Genomic DNA, 15,963 nt, shown 5'->3' on the forward strand with positions numbered 1-15,963 from the left:
AACATGAGCATGTATTGAACACTGTTGAATATGTTTCTCCCGGTCCCTCAGTGCCCATGTCAGCTTACCACTGATGTTAATTTCTCCATGTGAACTAAAGATGGAGGTATTACAATCTTTGACTATCAAGATTTATTATTCAACAAGTTCTGCAAAACAAGATGCAATGAATTCAACAACCAACAAAACAAAATAAAAGAATCCCTCCGTTGTCAGACAAAGGAGTTGATATACAATATCTATCTTTTAAAAAAAAAAAACAAAAAAAACAAAAAAAACAAAAAAACAAAAAAAAACCCCTCTCTCTGATTCATACTGGTGATCATGATAAAAAGAAAAATAATGGGGATCGTGCTGATGGAGATGAAATCAAATATTTTTGACAAGTTTAGTAACGATAACAACTTCGGTTGTGATGTGTACTTATTATTGAGCTATTATCCAAACAAAGGTCTTTGTGTCCATACAAGCTCAGAAGGATGTTAGAAAGAATCCATGGTGTAAATACGTTTGTAACACGGGAGTGAATATACAATATTGTCTCTATCAGCATTCGACACCACGATAAAACTCTACCAAATGGCGTAATTACTTCGACAGTCTGCACACCGATTGGCCGTTGAGGGCAGCAGCGCAAACGATTTGATAATGGTGATTGGTGCAACAACGTGCGTGTTCAACGTTAAACCTTATTTCGTCTTGCTATGCATAATTCAGTATATTTTCAATAATCTTCAAATCCTTTCGGCTTACCTGATGACATCTTAGCAGTTTATTCATACTACGCGCCATCGCTTTTCTTTCTTTCTTTCTTTCTTTTTTTTTTTTTGCGTTTCCCACAGACATTTAATTCCAAGTATGTATCTCCACCTCAGTGCTCGAGAATGCTGGCTTATGACATGATAGTACTGGCTTATGTCCATTACTACGTTGAAAGTTTGAAATACTATTCAAACAATCGTTTTCACACTAGACATAACATAGACATTATTATGCACCTTACATTGTTCTTGACACTCAACGGGGCGTAAAGTGCGTTAGTTCAAGATTTAGATAGTCCATACTTCACTTTAGCCTTTCAAACAGCGACAAGCTTCGACATAATGAATTCCTATCACCACGAAGTGAATAAGAAATTATTACCTGTGCATTGTTTCATTCCATGATTATGCCAGTTCCCATGCTTTTTGCAATTTCTGTACTGCCATCTCAGCGTGTCGTAAAACTCTTTCCTATTAAAAGTCCAACTGAAGGAATGAGTGCACGAGTAGTTAAGATAAAGTTCGGATTACAGTCAGACGGCGCGTGTGATCATACCGCCCTCTCTCGGTAGTTAAACACGTTTTCACAAGTACAAGTACCTCAGTCTATCATAAAACGTGTATTATTATTACGTCTTACTACGGAATACATCGTGTGCAAAACATCACTGGTCGACAAAGAATGGATTATTGCAAAATTATCAGAAAAGGTGAGTCATATAATGCAACTTAAGAGTGTATGTCGATTTCTTCTGACATTTGAAATGTCCATGAGATTACATTGATCTTGATATTATGTTACATCCTAAAAAAATTAAAAATATATATTTTCGCGTCTGCAAGCGAAAAGGGCAATTCGCAACATAATGCACACCAACTATTCTGGACTGATGTGGCAAATTGTAATGAATTTGTTCGATCATCATAATTATCATTATTTTCTTGTCTATATCAATTTATCGAATCTGCCGCCTAGCAGTAACACATTCGGTTTTCAAGTAGGTGCTATGACCAAATTATCATGCAGATTATTTTCACAGTAACCTCGGAATACGTATATGTTATCATGAATTTCGGGTGGGCAGGCCATACAACAGATTCAGGATAAAGTTGTCATGACGTCATATTATTCTTTTCTCAGTTATGTGGCCTTTTCGACTCACTTACTTACTTTCCTCGCGAAGAGCATCTAGATCATTATAAATATGCAAGTACACTTTGTACATTCGTTAAATACTTGTGCTTCCATATTGGATTGTGCTCATTTTGGAAAAACATAATCAAACAAAACAGAGAACAAAAGACAGAAAATACTAAATCGTGGTCGGACTCGTGACTGAGAGCATTTAGTAGTTGTAGCAGGGCGAGAGAGAATTTACAAGTCTGGATATAATTGTTTGATGATACAACAACGACAATCACTCGCTTGTGATGTCAGCATGCCCGTTGCAAAGGAAATCCAGAGACCTTAAAACCTCTTTGGAAAAAAAAAAAAAAAAAACTGTTGGCTTACGCTGCAAGGTCTCGAGTGATAGCCATGTGTGAATGAGAGGGCAAGGATGTTCCCTGTCCGTCCTGAGAGATAGTCGTGGCGTTTTCCAAGCCTCTCGGCCAGCGTGCTATAGGCCTACTGTCCTCCAAGAATTAAGGGAGGTGTGAGAGATAGACACGTCCCTGCTCGAAGCATGACTGTCCGACTGCACTATTAAAGACAAAATTAATAAACAAACAAACAAACAGAAACGTTGTTATAGGCTTCCTATCACCTCCAGGCCTTGTTCACCCAGCCCAGAGTGTAGGTACTGCTGATGTCAGGCAGCGTCTGACCGAGGAAGATGGCGGGTTCCGACCGGTCCTCCCAGGTGTGGAAGAGCCGGAAGTTGGCCACCTGCAGCTGCTTGAGGACGCTGTACCAGAAGCGGATGACGTCGTCGTTGGAGCCCTGCACCTCGAAGCCGCTCCAGTTGAGGTGGACGTTGAAGAGGAGCTGGTGGATGCGGGAGACGGTGCCGTCGAGGAGGATGCTCTCCAGCACCTTCCACTCGGCGCTCTGGAGGTCGGCGCGGACGATGTCGATCTGGACAAGAAAAGAAAGATAGATAAAGACATCTTTTTTTACTCATGACACGAGAAAAACAGAGAGAGAACAGCAATTATAAACTGTTAATCTGGTTATCAGAGTGCGTGGTAATGAAGTCGAGCCACGACGCTAACACTGAATGATATGTCGCTCGGCATATATATATTTTATGCACTATCATGTATCGCGGGGTTTTATAAGCAATAGTCCCCATGTCCCTTCTTTTCTAGTACTTTGTAGGTAAGTCTGATTCTTCATTTATGATGCGCGGTTTGTCTGTATTTGACCGTGGCTACGCTTTGCAAATACAAAGCAGATACATGAATTTTATCATTTTGATGCTAGATTTATTTTGCTGACTTCTGTAAGCTTAAGATACGGAAGCATTATATTCATGTTTGTTTGTTGTTGCTATACCTAGCTAAATTGTATTCACGCAAACATCATGATAATACAATAAAACTTGCAAAATCTCTGTCGTGTTCAGCATTACAGATCATCACATTTGTGATCACCGTTTTCCTTCACTTTTGTCGTTGTTTTTGTTTGTTTTTGTTTTTTTTCCAGTGAGATGTATATTAGATGTGTCCGTTAGATACTCACCGTATCGTGTCCGAGCTTTGCCATGATGGCGGACAGTTTTCTTGGTTTCCAAGGCGACGACCCATGGCTGTCTAGGTTAGAGTCCCGCCAGTCCAGGGTTGTCTTGTGAAACATGACGTTATGCAAGGCGGTGGGCTTGGCTGCAGAAGAGACTTGCGCCCTCACGCGGCCGCTGGGATCGAAGATGTGAACCTCGCACCCTCGTTCGGCCATTTCCATCTCGAATTTGATGTCAGACGAGCGTGCCCTATGACCGTGAATATCACCATACATTTCCATTAGCGCATTTTCGCAACCCATCGCCAGTATACACGTAACAATTAATTTTGCTATTCTAATATCTATTCAAATTTCAACGCGAGTAGTTATTGCGTATATTTCATAAACTCGAATCCTTGATTAAAATTTCAATGACCTCTATAGGCCCATATTTGACGTATGGATCAACAAACAAAACAAGACATCAAAACGCATGTTTAAAAAAGGAATATCTTACTCTAAAACCCAAACATTTTAACAAAAACAGAAGCAATAACTTGAAAATATAGAAAACACAAATTAAAATTGCAAAAAAAAAAAAAAAACACGAACATTAAACAATTTCTGTATTGAAGACTTTGGACAGTGTGCACAATATAGGCTTTTCTGTGCCAATCGGCACTAAAAATACACAATGGTTTAACAAAATAACCCAGCTGCTGCAGATTTGATTAAGTAATATTAAGTACAAATGATTACTAGCCATACAAGAACAATTATAGCTGTTTTGTTCTGAATGGCTCAATAAGACTTTTACTAGAAATGTTTCATAAATCAACCAATGACAAAAAGGTGACGAGATACAAAACTTGTTTCAGATTTTCAATTGTGCCAGCTAAATTTTAGAAGCTCGCGAAACGTAGACGGCTTGCCATCTTCGGGCCATAGATGCTGATCATGACGAATCACGCTTTACGCGATGCCTGTTCTAATGCTTTACGATCAACTATTAACAAACTCTTTCAAGCCCATTCATCGTAAATTAAAACTTACATTGTACATAGACAGGTTAGCAGTGAGAGTAAGAGAGTTAATGGGGATTTCTTACCCAAATGAATAGACGATACATCCGGGTCTCAAAGCACCCCTGCTGTCGAAAGACGACCCCTCGTCGAAGCAAACCATCCAGGGCCAGTCGTTTCCGGTTCCAGCCGGATTGTTCCTGCCAACGGCTTGCTCCTCGCGGCATTGCACCTGGCGAAATGAAACAAACATGGACAAACAAAAAAGGTAAGAGACATAGTTAAATCAATGACATTGCTTCCTAATGACGCGGCATCCATGTTTATAGTACGATGAATTAGTTCGGGCATCCACGTGACAAAAGTTTATGTTGTCTTCATGATATTGTGCATTAACTACATTACCATGTCCAAGCTTTACTAGCTGGACTCTATTTTTGTTGCTGTGGTCAGCCCGGCTCGTTACACTGAGCAGGCTTCTCAGTCGCGCACACTGACCTAGACCCCTCATTTTTAATGTGAAAGTCTAATTCAAGCAATATATCATGACTAATTCTCCTCCAATTAAATTGCCCGAGGTGTGTTTAAAATATATAAAAAATATATCAATATCACATGCGTATGAAACACTCTTATTTTGTTGCCATTACAAACAGTCTCATTTCCTTCTAAGAAGATGGCTGAATAGCCAATATTCAGCTGGTTTTTGTTTTTTGTTTTTTTTTTTTTCATGGGGTCCATTTTGAATGTGATCGGGGGGGGGGGGGGGGGACTACTTCACCGAGTAACACATTATACAGAAAGATGAAAACAGGAAAAGGTGAGGGAGCACATGTGAGGTGGAGGAATCCAAACTATTTACTTCATCAATAAAATGGAGCAGGAATATTTCATTCACTTCCTTTGATTTTTTTTCTACCCGTGTCAATGCTTCTATGATGAATACTTACCAGAACAGACGAAGGGCCGACATCGCTTTTTTGAGCGACGTGATTGCAGCGCTGTCAGCGAATCAACGTCCTTCGCTAAACTTGTATTGCGCCCTCTATAGGAAAATGCAACACAGCCATTCTCGAAACGCAAGCTCCACCTCACTGTGACAGCGAACGCAACTTTTTGCAAGCCGTTTACGGTTTAGTCATGCCAGTTATGTCAACAAAACATACCGTGAAAGAAGAAAATTTGATAGATTTCTCTGTCTGTATGTATTTAAGTGCCACTCCCCTCCTTAGCATCTCCCGAATTTTCTAAGAGAGCTGCGATCTAATGCGCATTTTGCTGAATATGTGCAATTAGTAACATCTCACATAGCTATACTCAATGGGTGATTTCAAGTTCGGTGCTAGTGTTAGTGCTAGTGCTAGCCCCCAAATAACAGCGTTAAATCGAGCTCCAACACCGACGGTCAGATTAACGAGGCGATACCGATCAAAATTATCGATCACCAGCACTAGGTGTTGGAATCACAGCACCGCGAGCTCCGCGGGAATTGTGCGACGAAAAAAGTGATGGCGCGTGATTACAGTCAAATATTAAAAGATGTAGCCAAAACTGCTTAGTTTAAGACATATAGTAAGGAAGACGGATTGAAATGCCACAAATTTCATCCATTCTCGAAAATACAACTATCTTAATTTTGCTCCCAGGCTCAGATTTATATAGTCACGTCTGGAGTGTTCGTGTACGTTACGTGGGCAACCACTGCATTAGCATAGACTTTGCACGTCACAACGTGCATCTATTATGGAAGTGAATAAAGGGTCTCGCACGGCAACGCTAACACCAGCACCGAACTTGAAATGGAGAAAATGATAATCCCTAGGGGCTAGTGTTAGTCAATGGGGAAAAAGCACGTAAATCGCTAACACAAACGGCGGCGCTCGGTTCAGCAGACGACATTCAACACCGAGCCCAGCACCAACTACCGGAAATACGTCATAATTTTGAGGTCAACTCCCAACACCGACGTGATTTCAAGTTCGGTGCTAGTGCTAGTGCTGAGATAGCACTAGCACTAGCACTAGCACCGAGCTTGAAATCACCAAGTCACGCCACCTCATAGAGTAATGATCTCGAGATTAATATTTTATCAAAGGAACGCCATGCCAGACGATTGAATGACGTTTGAAAACAACCGTAGCAATATATATTTGTATTTGCTTTCCCTCTTTTCCAGCTTTCAAAAATGTTCTTTGGGTTTCATCGATTTGAAGTACATGTACAAAATCTGAGGGTTTTTAATTTGACAATTTGATTAGATGCGTTAACAACCTTATGCCTTCGTTGATTTTTAGTGTGTATGTGTGCTATATTATAGCGTTTTATCTTTAATCCTACTCACCTGTTTTGTGGTAATGTACTGAAAGAAACGCCTGGTCTCTGAGGCTATGGAATGATCACGACTCGCCCACGGTTGAAGCGGAAGCCCAGCGAAGGAACGTTCGTCGCTCTGTGTGCATGGAGATAGAATGGTTAATGAGCTCCGGTTAGATGTGGCTAATTTGTATTCACATAATGTTGTTCTCAAAGTATGGCGTCTTTAGATACCCCCCCCCCCCCACACACACACACACACCCAAAAAGGAGAATACTTCACAGTTTTTTTTTCTTTTTCAAATTGTGCGCATGATGAAAATTAAAAAATACAATATCGGCATTGACTTCTCATTACGATGGTAATGACATCATCGTCTTAATGATAATAAATATTACAATGTTAGAGATAATTTCATCAGCAAAACAACCAACAACAATCATTAGCAACATTTTAGCATTCCTTCGTGTTGTCTGCACAACTTCGTTCTCGCATGGTGATGTGTTAACGGTGAAAGGGGATTTCGTGACACACCATAGTTCCTGCTTTTTGTGCTGATCTTTCATAACAGCCGGTTGAAACTGGTTGAATATGAAAAATGCACATTTTCGTAATTAGAGACACAAAGGAAAGTTGGAAATGTATCCGCCCTATGCATTTTGATGAAAATCATGACTACAGCACATGCAGCTAACACTCTTCTTCTATGCGTTATTCGGGAGTAAAAACTTGACGACTGCTTTAATTCAACGGTTGATGAGCTTTGGCTAATGGGTACTCAGTCTAAACCGTATGTTGACCAAGCGCCTATTATAATCGAGCTCTCTTCGTTTGCCGGTGCAATTAGTAAAAATAGATGGGTAATTACCCAAACTGACTGTTGAAGGTGAGGTGTTCGATCACTGGAGAGGCCAAGAGGGGAGGAAGCCACCAACGTCAACAAACTGCTGACAACATACCCTTCACCTTTGACCTTTGTGTGTTTTTAGTCTCAATGGTTGGTAGTCGGTTTTCTCTTATCTTACTTCTGTTTTTGCTGTTGATGTTTGTTACTCAGTAGGCCCTACATTCTTCATATAGTCCGTGTCACGGGAATGATCAGTCAATTTTCTTTCCATGACAACCAACGATAAATCTCAGTAAAATTGCTAGAGCTAATGCATTTTCGCACTCCCAAACCACGTGCGTACTCCCGAGTCCTTATAGGAATAGGGTTAGGGTAAAGGTTAGATGTAGGATTTGTTCTTTCATAAAGTATGAGAATGGTGATGGAGTAAGAAACTGCGTTAGCGTCAAAATGGCTTTGCATAGTTGAAAAAAAAAATAGCTGTATATAACTATGCTTCAAGCAATTTACCAAACTATAGCATGGACAACCAGCGCTCCTTTGCATACGTAGCAGCAACCGCAATTAGTAGTAGTAGGTATATGTACAGTAGTAGTAGTAGTAGTAGTAGTAGTAGTAGTGTAGTAGTAGTAGTAGTAGTAGTAGTAGTAGTAGTAGTAGTAGTAGTAGTAGTAGTAGTAGTAGTAGTAGTAGTAGTAGTAGCAATATAGTAGTAATAGTAGTAGTAATAGTGGTAGTGGTAGTAGTAGTAGTAGTAGTAGTAGTAGTAGCAATATAGTAGTAATAGTAGTAGTAGTAGCAGCAGTAGTATAGTAGTATAGTAGTAGTGGTACTATAAAGAGAAGTGGTAAAGGCAGTGACATTCGAGAAAATAATATTGTCATTTTCCGTTGCCATTACTTGAAAACACAATTCCGCGCTCCGTTACAGGTTTCTATAGATTAATATATGTTATGTGTTTGTTTTTAATGCTGCGCAGTTTATGTTTTAAATTGGTAGGCCAGTAGTCGTAAAATATTTGTTCTCGTTATATCCCGTACTTCCGTATGTGCCACCAGCACTTCACGCCTCTAATTGCTCTTGAAAGCCGAAATGATGTGTCAGGCATTGCAGTAATGTAGGATTGATTTTGTCGACGCTCCCTTCTTTTCAAGGGGGATAACTGGCCCTATTGCATTTTATACCCGTCATGGTCGGCCTGGAATGAAGGAACATGGACGAGAGTATACCGGATTGATTTGTCCTTGCCCGCTAAATTGAATTTAAATGTTTCGCCTCGTCTGCAAGATCAAGAGATACCCTCCCGACGCAACGATAGCTGATGCTACCGTAATCACTTAATAAACAGCCGAACCATGTCCGAACTCGATACGGGGAGCGCGGCGCAGACGGGCGCGTTGATGCGTTAGCGGGCTCGTCGCGTGACATTTACGCGGTGTAAATTGCATTATCTTCGTTGTGACGTGATTAGAATGGAAGTCGATGGTTGCTGGAGCGCGGCTTATATCAGCACTCCGATTATTGAAAATTAAATCCCACGACATCTTTGAGAGCGTTATTCTATGGCCTAATCAGATAATGGTCACAAGAGAAATGGCGAAAAAATGAAAGTGCAAAGTGCATGCACGGAAGTGTGAGAAAGAACGCGGGAATACATCAACACTGGCAAGGGAATACTGCCTATTAAGCTTGTGAGCTTTTTCCCGCGTTGAATTCTATTAAGTACGCTTTGTAGATGCACCGTCACATTGATGACAACTTGTCCTGAACGACTGATTTGCCCAGAAAAGGGGTTTATTAACTCCATGCCCGAAATTCGCTATTATGCCGTGAAGAAAGTTCGTTAAAACACAGTCATTACCTCTGGGAACGTGCATTGCAGTAAACATGGAAGGCATTTTTCAGTGACGGACCTTCATGGCATTGTGATGGTTGTTGAGATAGTGGTGGTTGTGGTACGGTGGTAGTAGTGGTGGTGGTGGTGGTGATGGTAATGGAGGAAGTGGTGGTACAATAGTGGTGAGGGTGTTTGTGATGGATGAGGTGATGCTGTTGCTGATGGTAAATGTGGTGGTGATGGTGGAGCGATGGTGGCAGCTGTGGTGGTTGTGGTGGTGGTGGTGGTGGTATAGCAATGGTAGTCGTTGTAGTGGTGGTAGTACTATTGACTCTGGTAGTGGTTGTATTGATGAGTGGTGAAGGATGTATTTTTAACACACGCTTTCTGTTGTGGTATCAATCAAGTGAGCAGATACTAACTCTTTTATTACATTATGGAATCTCTTGCGTTGGATGTCAACTATAAAGTGCGGGTTCTATAATTATTGGATGGAGCTCTTTGGTATATTGGCGATATCTATCTTTACTTTACATTTACTTTCATTTCAATGTTCTCGTCTTTATGCTCGTTTCCCTTTCATGTCCATGGGATGAGAAACTAATCTGCTCGCAGATCTAGTCAATGCAAACATGGTAAGTCACAAATGTAAACGTTAATTTCATGTTTTTAAGCTTCGCAGTTTTGCAATTATCAACTTGAGGGCGGCCGAGTATAGATTGCCTGCTAGATAAAGGAGTTGGTTGTGTGGATGTGGCACATTATGCTGATAGATTCTACTTTCACCATGGTCTATGTTGTTCTTGTTGATGCGAGTTATAAGAATGATGGTGAAAATGCTGCGGGGGAAATGAACGTGATTCGTGTGGGATATATTTCTGTAAAGCCAGGAAGTGTAACTGTCACTCGCAAAACGCATTACGGCGCACAGTCAGGAAATCTTCCAAACGGGACACGCCCAACCGTGGTGGACAAAACCCCACATACTTTAATTCAGGGAGGTGGGTCGCACCTCCCTGTTTAATTCCAAAAGGGTGCGACCATACATGCATATATCATAAGCATACAATCCGCATTTTTTCGCCTTTCCAAGAATTCTAGACGTGCTTACATTACTCATTACAAAGAAAAACAAAAAAAACATGATAGATAACATCAAAGAGTATAATATGATGTAATTAATGTTGTTAGTCCTTAGTTTGTCTTTTATCTTATTAAAAAAAAATACATTGATTCGACTGAATATCGACATGCATAACCTACTGCTTCCAAGTTTTATTACCCAGCTCCTCTTTCTTAATACGTGTATAGTAAACTATATCATGGTTTGAATGTTTAATATGGATAAGATGAGTCGCAAACAGACACCAGCTCAAACCTTGTTAATTACACATCAGCATCTCTACATCTAAGAATCGCACTTTTGGCTGATTACGTTCAATTTGAATCCATCATACCTTGAAAAAAAAAATGACTACTGAAATATAGCTTTACTAATGAAACAACTTGCAATACTTCAAAACAAACATGACTATTTGATAAGCTAGACCGTCTCATAATTAGAGCATGGCAAATAATCCATATCGTAATTATTGGCGAAGGCATGTACATCCATCCTGGCAAATGAAAAAAAAAAAAACGGTATTCTTGCAGGATATCACATTGTCCCGACATTGGTCACACTTCACACGAATTACGACTTTACAGCTATACAACGATCCAAAATGATGGAAATTCGATTGTGAGTGCAGCGCGTGGCAGTTTAGCAGTCAGTTCTTTCGCAGACACCTTATCCAATTTGGCCTAACGACTCCTAGTTACGGGACCATTATCGAGAGATTTTGGTCGGAATTGCGACAAAATTGAATTGATGGGTTCTCCGTCTTCCTCACTGTATTCGTGTAAGTCCTCGTGGGCTGCGGGACGAATGTGGATAGATAAGTTTGTCACATGGCACTTCACCGTGATGTAATTAATGGTGAAACTATGTGTGTAATTCAGAGTAGGGGGAGAATGACATCAGCAACTTTGACGAATTAGCCTATACAACATTCGATTTCCGCCCAGTGCTTACATCTTTGGACAAGAGTTTTTACCAACAATGTCCCTCTCGACTCAGGTGTATAAATGGGCATCGGGCAATTCCAGGGTAATAATAATGGCAAGGTCCTCTGGTAGAGCAGTGGCAACACTGAAGAGGCTACCCTGAAAGAAGACCTTGTCATCATCATCGTCATCACCAGAAGGGCGCAATAATGGAACCACGAGTAAGTTTTTAGAATTACCTTGAACTTTCACTTGCAATGGCACCATCATCAATAATCTAACAGTACCGATACTCCTTTCAGACTAAATTAAAAGTTTTTCCATTTTTGTTCTATCAGAGTCAAACCGCCGTAATATCACAAATGAAGTGAGAAAGGTAAAAATCAATGGCATCGATGAATAGTGCACTCCGTCTGTTTTTTTTTTTTTTCGTATTAATATCGTAAAAAACAATATTTGTCAGAGCTGTCCGGATTTTCCGAGCTTCAATCTTCGCAATTTGCGCAGACACGACATTTGTGTTTATTTATCTTTCTTTCTTCCTCCTTTCCCCTCCCCCACAACCTTAAAACCAGATTTGATCGCGCACGTGCTGGTTTACTGACAGAGGGGGCTCATCACGTGACCGTAAATTACTTTTACTTCAGTGAATGACGATTCGGCAGTCGTCAGCCTTGTTTGGATAAAACCTCAACAGCGTTTTTGGCAGGAATAGCCGAGCGATGGTCGATATGATCTGAGGAGCATGCGCAGAGCTGGTGAGAATGTTCTGCACATGCATAACTATTAACAATAGTGCTCCTGTAATCAACATTGTCGAGTTTTGTGCCTTTCTTTCTCCACTTTTGACCTTTGACATCTCGATTTGTTTGAACAGATTTTGGCAAACGTAACTTTCAAAAGCAGTGTTGTGATTAACTGCGCCCACCTAGCTTTGTTCTAGAGAAATGATACAATTTATGATCAAACACTGAGTGATGATGATAATGAATACATAGACGTGGGTTTCCTAACTACCACTCTGTTTTGTTAGGGGGAATATTTGTGTTATTTTCCCATCTTTCCCTGACCACGGAGCTACAAACCCTTGTAACTCCATGCCCAGACCAACGGATGTTTTCGGGACACGTCCAGAGCATACAAATGAGACCTCTCCAATGGCGATAATGCAGTCGCCTGGACTACCATCTTAGGATGATATCTTCAGCATGCATGTGATGTTTACGAACACAATGCTACCTATCCATTAACAGTGGTATCCATTTTACAAATGTCTCAAACACGTGGGTATTCATTTAAGCACAAAGTAATTTCTAAATGTAACTTACATCAGAATGACACCAGCCAATTCATTAATTTCTTTAATGTTTGTTTTTGTTGTTGTTGTGACGAGCCTTCAGAGTATGGACGATTACTCAAAGTAATTCCAAGTCCCGCCCTGATCACCCTTGCCCATTGTCCCATGCAAATTCGAAACGCCACCGACAAATTGCTCGGCCCACCTGAGTCGACACCAAGGCCAATCTAATCTCCCCCATCCGCGATCCAATCGATTGCAGAAGGATCAGGAAGTCAGGCTTGCTTGAAATCGGGATGACTAAACGCCGACAGTCACTCGTCGATGTATATTAAACGAGAAAGGATCGCTTATGCTTCGATCATGCGAACGTGATAGCGCCACCGCTTGAGACGATCCATTTAACATCCGGGGTCTATACTCGAAATGCAAAAACGTGACTGGCGTTCCCAAACCATCGCGTAACTTCCAAGACCAAACAGCAAGGATATCATTGCTAAGATAATGACACTGGGGTCATACAGATTGAGAAGTTGATTAGATAAAATATGCATCTTCCTTTATTGCATTAATTCTAACTCATGGCTACAAGAATTGTTTATGCAGTATTGTTTCAATACAGAAAAACCATGACATTCGCTCTACGTCATTTACTAAATGTCATATACACGTATAACGATAGAAAGACAAAAGAAAAACAAAACACACATATCTCTTTCTCTTAGTCAACGGTGATTATAGTATGCAATATTCTTTCGCAATGTCGTGCAATTGAGAGTGGTGTATTACTAATTCTGTACTGTTGTGAACTATATTTTTCTCTTTTTTATTCCAATTATTCCAATAATCATGATGATAAACAATATGTAGCCTATAAATAAGGAGAGGAGGGAGCTCAGCCATGCATCTGTGGGGGCTACGCTCGTCAGCGGCCTGCCAGTGTGGTGCACCAGAACAGACTGCTCAACACATCTTGAGTGAGTGCCCTGATCTCCAACCACCTGACAACATGAAACTAACACACCTTAGCCCTGAGATTGTAATTTGGCTAGAACAACTGCGAGACGTTACTTAGCTGCCGCTGCCTCATACGCAAGAATTACAAGAAGAAGGAGGGAGCCATATAAAGTTATGCACAAACCATAAATAGATAGATAGATAGATAGATAGATAGATAGATAGATAGATAGATAGATAGATAGATGGTAGATAGATAGATAGATAGATAGATAGATGGTAGATAGATAGATAGATAGATAGATAGATAGATTGGTAGATAGATAGATAGATAGATAGATAGATAGATAGATAGATAGGTAGGTCTGGGGAAACATACGAACAAACAAAACTTTACAAGAAACGGACATGATGGAGAGGACAGGAAGAATATAATTCTGGGGATTAAACCAACATCCATCAGATTATGGTAAAACATGACTCACCATAGTGGAAAGGAAATTGGAAGCAACAGAAAATATACGACAGAAGTGGTTATTATCTATATGAAAAAAGAAATTGGGGATTAAACTCACGTATCTGTGAGATTATAAGTCAAACATGACGCATCATGGCATGAATGCAATTGGGAAAACACAAATAATATGCGACAGAAATTGGAGATTAAGCTATAGAATAGCTATGAAAATTAATGGAAACCTATGGATCATTGCAGGTCAAGGAAATGGGAAAGAACAGGACAATATGCAACAACAGAAATGGTACGGCATAAAAAGACACGCCACAACATGTAGTGATAATAATTGCAATTGTATATCCTATTACAGGCTTCCTTTTCTTAATCTCATTGGGATCATACACACTCTCGTGTGTTATGCGCTATATAAGCTTTGTTAATTATTACCAGTCATCATCAATGACAGACACGGGCAAAAGCGAGCTCAAAATATCTCAAGAGGAAAATAAACAATAAACAATAAAATTGTGCTGGACCAGTGGGCGTGGCCAAGGGAAGTCGCAGATGATCAGAAAAACAAAACGATGTGCATAACATTTACTCATAAAATGGGATACGGATGGAGAAAGAGCCACGTTGGCGGGAAGATCAGCAGACAGCAGCTATGTGTCTGGCTGTGTGGGCGGATGAGAAGGATATAAACAGAAAGTGTATGATAAATTGCTGATTATGAAGATTAGACATGAAGACGCTCTTATAGATAACGAAAAAGGCAAGAGCTTGTAATAAAGCCACCAAAATATAGAAGAGTGAAGTGGATGGGGCGAGATTGAATATTGTTTACATGACGGTGATCACCACGGAGTTCAGCTCCTGACAGACACGTTGATGACACTGATAAAACACGGCCTTGTAAATATTATCGGTTGAGACTAAATACACATTTTCGACTTTAAATGGGATTCGTTTTGGTATTAGATGATGTGCAAATAGTTTCGCTTTAGTTTCCTTATATACCCATCGAGACAGCGTGTCATCTCTCACAGTACAACAGAAGAGCACAAAGTTGTGATTAATCCCAAACCCATTAGCTCTAAACTTCCCCCGTGGTGCGTTAAACTAAGCCACCTGTCTTAAGATTGATTGGTTATTTTTCTTCTCTTTTTTCCTCTTTGAATGAAAGTAATAGAGAGATGATGAAGAGTTTGTTCCTTTTGGATTTTTTCCCTACTCTCTTCCCTGAAGTCATCAGAAGGGATGGGTAAATATTTGGATTTGTGATGGAGATGGGTGAACGAAGGGTGTCGAGGGGAGGTGAGCTTTGTTTGACGTGCGAGAAGAGTTATAAACAGTGGAGATGAGGTGGCGATGTAAAGCGTAACCATGGAAACAGATTAAGGAGGAACAACTATGGGGCCGTCTTCTCGCACAGTCAGTAATCGCAAGTCTCGCATTATATTATCGCGCGGATGTTTTCAAAAGGTCTTAGATGGTATTGCGACAATTATGAGATGCCTTTATGTTGCCATCCCGCTTTACTGTTTGCGACTAACGACTCACATATCGCGTAGGTGCCTTAGAACAGGTCTAAAAAACCATAAAAAGACGTTACTAAGACGATCTACGTCATCTTGTTTCACTCTTATACGACTCTCGACGTTTCCTTGAAGAGCAAACGACAACAGGAGGATTCAACTTCAGACTGCACAATACAAGGTGTTTTATGATATTATATCTTTCGCAACATTTGAGAATAGCTGAAG

General features: G+C 40.4%; 1 protein-coding gene across 1 annotated transcript in view; it reads right to left on the reverse strand.

Moving 5' to 3' along the window:
• Window positions 1-2,523: 2,523 nt before the first annotated feature.
• The window catches only part of LOC140243152 (probable methyltransferase-like protein 24), a 67,141-nt gene continuing 53,701 nt past the window's right edge, over window positions 2,524-15,963 (reverse strand). The window contains exons 2-5 of the mRNA XM_072322881.1: window positions 6,787-6,894; window positions 4,532-4,677; window positions 3,445-3,691; window positions 2,524-2,838 (exon numbers count right to left, since the gene is read on the reverse strand). Of these exons, the coding sequence (XP_072178982.1) occupies window positions 2,524-2,838; window positions 3,445-3,691; window positions 4,532-4,677; window positions 6,787-6,894 (816 nt within the window). The remainder of the gene's footprint in view (window positions 2,839-3,444; window positions 3,692-4,531; window positions 4,678-6,786; window positions 6,895-15,963) is intronic.

The sequence above is a fragment of the Diadema setosum genome, chromosome 19, assembly GCF_964275005.1.
Source record: "Diadema setosum chromosome 19, eeDiaSeto1, whole genome shotgun sequence".
Taxonomy (NCBI): domain Eukaryota; kingdom Metazoa; phylum Echinodermata; class Echinoidea; order Diadematoida; family Diadematidae; genus Diadema; species Diadema setosum.